Source organism: Periophthalmus magnuspinnatus, chromosome 23, assembly GCF_009829125.3.
Source record: "Periophthalmus magnuspinnatus isolate fPerMag1 chromosome 23, fPerMag1.2.pri, whole genome shotgun sequence".
NCBI classification, from domain to species: domain Eukaryota; kingdom Metazoa; phylum Chordata; class Actinopteri; order Gobiiformes; family Gobiidae; genus Periophthalmus; species Periophthalmus magnuspinnatus.
The window spans coordinates 3,592,855-3,600,638 of record NC_047148.1 but is presented as its reverse complement, the minus strand read 5'-3'; the positions used below and the strand labels follow the sequence as shown (position 1 = coordinate 3,600,638).

General features: G+C 38.4%; 1 protein-coding gene across 5 annotated transcripts in view; it reads right to left on the bottom strand.

Moving 5' to 3' along the window:
• Nucleotides 1-5,248: 5,248 nt before the first annotated feature.
• Nucleotides 5,249-7,784, bottom strand: part of LOC117391713 (dynamin-1-like protein) — a 41,883-nt gene continuing 39,347 nt past the window's right edge. For 3 of the 5 annotated variants that reach the window (XM_055231757.1, XM_055231759.1, XM_055231760.1), the window contains one exon: nt 7,261-7,503. In XM_055231757.1, the coding sequence (XP_055087732.1) occupies nt 7,447-7,503 (57 nt within the window). In that variant the 3' untranslated portion in view covers nt 7,261-7,446. Of the gene's footprint in view, nt 7,504-7,784 lie in introns of all 5 variants that reach the window. The other 2 variants (XM_033989608.2, XM_055231758.1) reach the window with 1 other exon arrangement.

Here is a 7,784-nt window from a genome sequence, read left to right as displayed (position 1 = left end):
GTTCAGGTAGCCCGTGGCATTTAAACGATGCCCAATTGGCACTAAGGGACCTAAAGTGTGCCAAGAAAACATTCCCCACACCATTACACCACCAGCAGCAGCCTGCACAGTGGTAACAAGGCATGATGGATCCATGTTCTCATTCTGTTTAGGCCAAATTCTGACGCTACCATTTGAATGTCTCAACAGAAATCGAGACTCATCAGACCAGGCAACATTTTTCCAGTCTTCAACTGTCAAATTTTGTTGAGCTCGTGCAAATTGTAGCCTCTTTTTCCTATTTGTAGTGGAGAGTGGTACCCGGTGGGGTCTTCTGCTGTTGTAGCCCATCCGCCTCAAGGTTGTGCGTGTTGTGGCTTCACAAATGCTTTGCTGCATTCCTCGGTTGTAACGAGTGGTTATTTCAGTCAACGTTGCTTTTCTATCAGCTTGAATCACTTGACCCATTCTCCTCTGACCTCTAGCATCAACAAGGCATTTTCGCCCACAGGACTGCCTCATACTGGATGTTTTTCCCTTTTCACACCATTCTTTGTAAACCCTAGAAATGGTTGTGTGTGAAAATCCCAGTAACTGAGCAGATTGTGAAATACTCAGACCGGCCCGTCTGGCACCAACAACCATATTGCTTAAATCACCTTTCTTTCCCATTCTGACATTCAGTTTGGAGTTCAGGAGATTGTCTTGACCAGGATCACAACCCCTAAATGCATTGAAGCAACTGCCATGTGATTGGTTGATTAGATAATTGCATTAAGGAGAAATTAAACAGGTGTTCCTAATAATCCTTTAGGTGAGTGTATAAATGCAATATAGATAAGTTTAATGCCATATTGTGGGCCATTCCAGGTAGTGTGACAGACCCTCCACAAGAAAAGTTACATAATGTGCCTTTAACAACTTGGCAAAACACTTGAAGACAATTGTGTGCTATTGAAATGAGACTATATACAGCAAACAGAATTTACAGGGGTGTTCTGGATACATATTGTCAATGTATGGCACCAAAGACTCCAATCAGGACTTCTTTGTGTTGCCAGATGCTTAATTTTATCGCACACATTTTACTTTTGAGCCTGGCCCTGCAGTGGATCAAGGTAAGTGTCACTTTGAATAGGACACAATCACCATTACTGCTATTTACCATCTGCTGAGTTTTTCCCAATGGCCAGATTTTCTTTAGTGTTTGCCCTCGTCCAGCCCTAAAAACAGATGTGTTTTGTGTAGGAGGAGAGGGATGAACAGTTTGAGAAAAATATGTAGTTATAATTTCTCTGACAAGCATTGGCGATTAGATTTGCGATTTATATTTTAATAATGGGATTCTGTTTAAAGTTCACAGTTTAAAGAGCCCAAATTACACTGTTTTCTGATCTATGTTATAATGTTTTCTCATCACAAACATACCTGGAGTTGTGTTTTATTTTATTCATACATGCATAACACACAAACTCTGCGTATTTCAGCTGTGTTCTTCTCTCAAACAAAAAAAACTTGACCTGTCATGTCATGTGGAAATACAGGAAGCGATCCACTGTATTTTTAAACTCTATACCTTCACTAGTATCATTTGTATAATTTCAGCCCTGAAATTGCCAATCTCTTCTGAATAAAAGGTAAAAGTCAGCTGTTAACTTGAACATACGGGCCACAATGGGTTCTAAAATTTGACAGAGGGTGCGGGTCAGGATATACGTATATATATATATATATATATATATATATATATATATATATATATATATATATATATATATATATATATATATATATATATATATATATATATATATAAATAATATATATATATATATATATAAATAAATAAATATATATATATATATATATATGTATATATATATATATATATATATATATATATATATATATATATATATATATATATATATATCAGAAAAAATATATATTCAGCAGAAAAACTTTGAACAAGGTTTACCCTTACCTATTTTAATAAAATTTGTTCATGTTTAGCGGGCCGTAGTTTGCCCTTGTCTGGACTAGACTAAAAATTAGTTACAATGTAAATTAAACAAAGCACAACTCCAGGCGTAACAGCATTATAACATGGCTTAAAGCTCATAAGTGTGTAAAACATGTCCAAAAGAATTTACAAAAATACTGAAATATGAACTGAATTGCATTGCAGAACATGTTTTGCATTACAAGCGAGTGTTTTCTTAAGGCAATCATGGGAATAATAGATGTATGTTCAATCAAAATGGGTTGCAATGTCAAATGCAACAAATACATACATTTGAGTTTACAATAGTTGTGATTGAACATGTAAACTCTTATTATATAAAAAGAAAACACTAACCCTATAGTTTAGACCTCTACAAACATATACTGAAATGCATGTAATTCTTGTATTAGTTTAGCATTTTAATGTTAATGCTTCCAAACATGCGAAAGTGTGCACTGTGAAATTGTTTGAAAATTTGAATCGCAGTCACATGGGAGGTGCTTGGAGTAGAGCCAGTGCTCCTCCATTTCGAGAGGAGCCAGCTGAGGTGGCGCAGGCATCTGGTCAGGATGCCTCCTGGACGACCTCCCTAGGGAGGTGTTCCGGGCAAGTCCCCCTGGGAGACCCCAGGGAGGGACTATGTCTCTCAGCTGGCCTGGAAACACCTTGGGGTCCCTTGAGAGGAACTGGAGAAAGTGACTGGGGTGATGGAAGTCTGGGAGTCTTAGATTGTTAACTTAGATTCTTGCCCCTGCGATCCGGCCCTGGATAAGGTTGGCTGGTTGGCTGGATGAATTTCAAAGTCAGAAATAATTGAGATATAATTAAATAATTCAGCTGTAGCGTTGGAGACTTGGAAAAGGTCAATGCACAGAGAGATGAGAGAGGCAGAGAGATTGCTGTTGTACCCACACCCCTCCTTGATGAGAGGCAGGAGCATGGAGTATTTAAGTAACAGCGTGCATATAAATGTGTCTTGCCCTAGGACACGACCACAGCACATGTTCAAACTGTACTGCCAACCTTTCGATTTGAGACGCTCCAACCACTGGGCCACTGTTGCCCAGTCATAGAAAAGTGAAAAGTTTGATTTTCCTGTTTGTTTTTGTGTGAAGGCACCACAGTGGCTGAGTGGCAACACTCATGCCTCACAGCAAGGAGGTTTGGTTCGATCCCCGGGTCGCCCAGGCCTTTCTGTGTGGAGCTTTGCATGTTTCTCCCTATGTCTGGATGGGTTTCCTCCGGGTACTCCAGTTTCCCCCATCAACCAAAACATGAATGCCCTTTGAGACAACTGTTGTTGTGATTTTGTTGTGTCCTTTGGGAGGTGCTCCGGGAGTATGGGGTCTGGGGCTCTTTGTTAAGGGCTGTCCGGTCCCTGTATGACCAGAGCAGGAGCGGTGTTCGCATTGCCGGCAGTAAGTCAGACCTGTTCCCGGTGCATGTTGGACTCCGCCAGGGCTGCCCTTTGTCACCGGTTCTGTTCATTATATTTATGGACAGAATTTCGAGGCGCAGCCAGGGGCCGGAGGGGGACCTGCAGAAGGCACTGGGGCGGTTTGCAGCCGAGTGTGAAGTGGCTGGGATGAGAATCAGCTCCTCCAAATCCGAGGCCATGGTTCTCGACCGGAAAAAGGTGGTTTGCCCTTTCCGGGTGGGTGGTGAGTCTCTGCCTCAAGTGGAGGAGTTCAAGTATCTCGGGGTCTTGTTCACGAGTGAGGGAAGGATGGAGCGTGAGATTGACAGGCAGATCGGTGCAGCGTCTGCAGTGATGCGGTCGCTGTATCGGTCCGTTGTGGTGAAGAAGGAGCTGAGCCCAAAGGCAAAGCTCTCGATTTACCGGTCAATCTATGTTCCTACCCTCACCTATGGTCATGAGCTCTGGGTAATGACCGAAAGGACAAGGTCGTGGATACAAGTGGCTGAAATGGGTTTCGTCCGCAGGGTGGGAGGAGGCCCCGGGGAAGACCCAGGACACGCTGGAGGGACTATGTCTCTCGGCTGGCCTGGGAACGCCTTGGGGTCCCACCGGAGGAGCTGGAGGACGTGTCCGGGGTGAGGGAAGTCTGGGAGTCCCTGCTTAGACTGCTGCCCCCGTGACCCGGCCCCGGATAAGCGGAAGAAAATGGATGGATGGAGTTTGCACCTCAAATCTGCAGAATATACTTACATTCATACAAAAGCATGATGTTTTTTCCATATGTGCAAAATGTCACAGATATATTGTATAAGCCGTGTTGGGAAGTACAGTAACTGAATACTTCTGAATACTAATTTTGCGCACTAGTATTCTGGTATTTCATTTTCATTTGGTGGTATTCGGAATACAGTTACTTTCCTAAATTAAAAGGAATACATGACGGTACTACAACATGGAACTTTGGCATTGAACTGCAGAGTATTATTTAGAAAAAAAGAAAACACAGCTCTTGTTGTGAGTGCATGTGTGATTTATTTTTATTTTTTTGTCTCCAAGTAAAAAATTAATAAATTCATGCAAAACAAGCAACAACAGTGCAACAAAATAAAACTGTTATATATTAATATGATGTCATGTCTGTTTCATTTAAATTGAATGTAAAAGTATTTAAAGTATACAGAATGCAGTACTGATTGGCCCATATAACGGAATGTTACAGAATACCGAATACCCAAATTCAAATTTTACCAAATATATTTTCAAAGTATTATTCCTATCACTGTGTATAAGCAGCTATTGAACTGTCAAAATAAGACTGCTGTATACTGTTTGCATCTAATTATACAAGTATTTTATAGTTGGACAGTTAGGGAGATGGAGCGTTGTTCCTGCTGAGGATGGAAGTTTTTGCCTTCTAAAATCAACTGATCTTTGCCAGTGAAAGAGTTAAATGATAGATTATAGAAATAGAATCAATTTGCCAAAGTGATTTTAATTCCTGATATGACATTTTATTAACCCAAAACTGTACGTACTTTATCTTCCTAATGATATAATGTGTTTGACCTTTTATATCTGTGTTATACCATTTATAATTATAAACAAAATCAAACGCAGGAAATGTTTAAGTCTCTAATACATTGAGATACAGTATTAAGACAGGGCCAGGGCAAGTCTAGCATGAAATAAAATTAGCAGCAATTTTAAATTACGTGTCAAAACATAAGCAGTTGCTGCTATATTAATTAAAATGTAACCAATGAAAAATAATTGCAAACACGGCTATTAATATTGGTTTATCTCACCAGGCAAGTTGCAGTCTTATGCCAAAATAACAACTATGATACAGTCACATGGCAGTAAAATACCTTTATTTATTCTCAATGGTAACAGTGCACTAGAAATTACGTTTCAAGACCGTGATATGTAAACAACATAATTAAATGAGCCACTGCACAGACAGGCAGCAGTGGTGACGATATTCACACAATCACATTTAACAAAAAGAATAAATAAAAGTTCACATGGCAACACAGTGTAAGGGCCAGTGGGCTTCTTTACATCATTACAGTCAATGCAACTTAATACAACTCTGGAGAAAATGGCTGAGAGAAATAGTATTATTTAAGATAGTGAAAATAGTCAAGAGAAGAGTGTCAGTAAACGGTGTATTCTGTAACTTTTTCTGGTGGGTGGTCCACTGTTTCCCTGGAGATGCTATTACTTTGCCTGAAAAGAAAAATAAGCCATTCTAGGCAAAACAATAACATCTCCATGGGGACAAGCAGGCCGTGGACCTTCTACAACAAAGTACAAAGTGCACCTTTAACTTCATGTATTATTTATATGATCTCCAAGGAATATTGTTTACACTACAATAGCTTCAACTTCAAAGACATTTTTTTTTCAAATAAAAAATGATGCTAGTTTTCTTAATTATTTCAAAAATATTAATAAAGTAAAATAACCTAGTTAAACTCTTTTTTCCTATGGCTGTTGACATTCAAGATGAAACTGAATTGCTCCCCATTCTTTCTCCAGAGCTGCAAAAAAGTGTCACATAAGCTACAAATGCATTGAAAACATTATAAACAATCCCTGCAAATACTTTCAAACTGAAAAATAATTTCAAAGGTTGGGAACCTGTGTAAAAATCTGTCCATTGCCTCTTTTGCCACTTTATTCATGGGACTTGGCTTCCTGTTTATAGGTGCCAATTTGAACACTTGAGTACCATTCAAAAGAATATTCTGTTTTGAATTATTATTTGCTGTATCAATCTGAAACCCATTTATAGACTTTCCATAATCTAAATTGTAAACTTTGTAAGTTTGTAACTTTCCAGACTTTATAATTGTAAACTAAAAAGTTTTTTTTTAGTATCTCAGTATTTATGAATTTTGACAACTAGCTGGCCACAATATAGGGGAAAGCCCATTGATGTTTAGGAAAAAGTTTAGGAAGAGTGAAGTTGTGAATACTACCCAAAAAGTTTTGGAAGTGTGAATTTTGAGTACTTTTCACTATTAAAAACAAAGAATACTATGTTTTTCCATCACTGTGAAGCCCATGGATAAAGACTTTTCATAATCTGATTGTAAACTAATGCTAAATTGCTTTCTGTTTAACCATCTTAATATGTATCTATATATTTCAACAACTAGCTGGCCTCAATCCAGGGTATACCCCAACTATAACCCAAAGTATTGGGCTGAACTGTACCAGCAACCCCTGAATAGATTAAGTAGTGGATTTAGTGAAGTGAAGTTTCAATGACTTTATTCATGAGTTTTGGCTTCCTGTTTATAGGCTCCATTTTGAGTACTTTTCTATCACTCTGAAACCCATGGATATAGACTTTTCATAGTCTGAATTCTAAACTAATGCAAAGTTGTTTTCTTTTTCACTATCTTAATGTGTACAGTAGATCTATATATTTGGACAACTAGCCGGCAACATGAGTACCAGCCAAAGCAGTATTAAATAGTGGATAAAATGTATTTTATTAGTTTTGCAGTGACATTTTTACACAGTATCTCCAAATTTCCTGAACTTGATCTGCACACCTAAAGGAAAATGGTTTATGAGTAGATGAATAATATATTTTTGTCCTGTGCCAAAACCATGCTTTGAGTACCTGCCAAAAACAGCAGTGAGATTTCTGAATTTCCACTCTATTTCCATACTAGTTAACCGCAGTCTGTCACAGTAGTATTGTGGCTGCACTCCCCGTACCTTCAAACTCTATAACCCAAAGTCTTGGGCTGAACTGTACCAGCAACTGTATCAGGTGGCACCTAGTTTTTAATATCTTACTTTTAACATTAGCAATGATATAGGCAGTGCATTCTGAAATACTTCTAGATAACAAAGCATTACTCAAGAATAAATAAACATTATATTTGTTCCAGGTGACAAGGAGGCTGAGATAATACTTAGAGTATATTTAAATAAGGATCAGTGCATTTGGAAAATTCAAGTTCAAGACATGAGTGCACAAAACGTAGGACCTTAGGCATGAAAAGAGATGAGGAGATAATAATCACCACAGATGTGTCTCTCTGATCTCCGCGATCACCTGGCTGGCTTTCTGCAATGCCTGTGGACAAAATAGACACATTGGAAAATCATTTGACTTTTTCCTTGGTTCTACAATCACTTGAACTTCTGCTACCTGTACTACTCACTACCTACTGCTATCTACTACCATTTACTACTGACAAACAACTATTTTTACTATGACAACTACTGAATTACTACATCTTCCTGGCTTTCTTCAATGCCAGTGGACAAAATATACACACTAGAAAAATCCTTTGACTTTTTCCTTGAACTAGGGGTTCTATAATATAATGTACTACCAACATTACCATTTTAGTA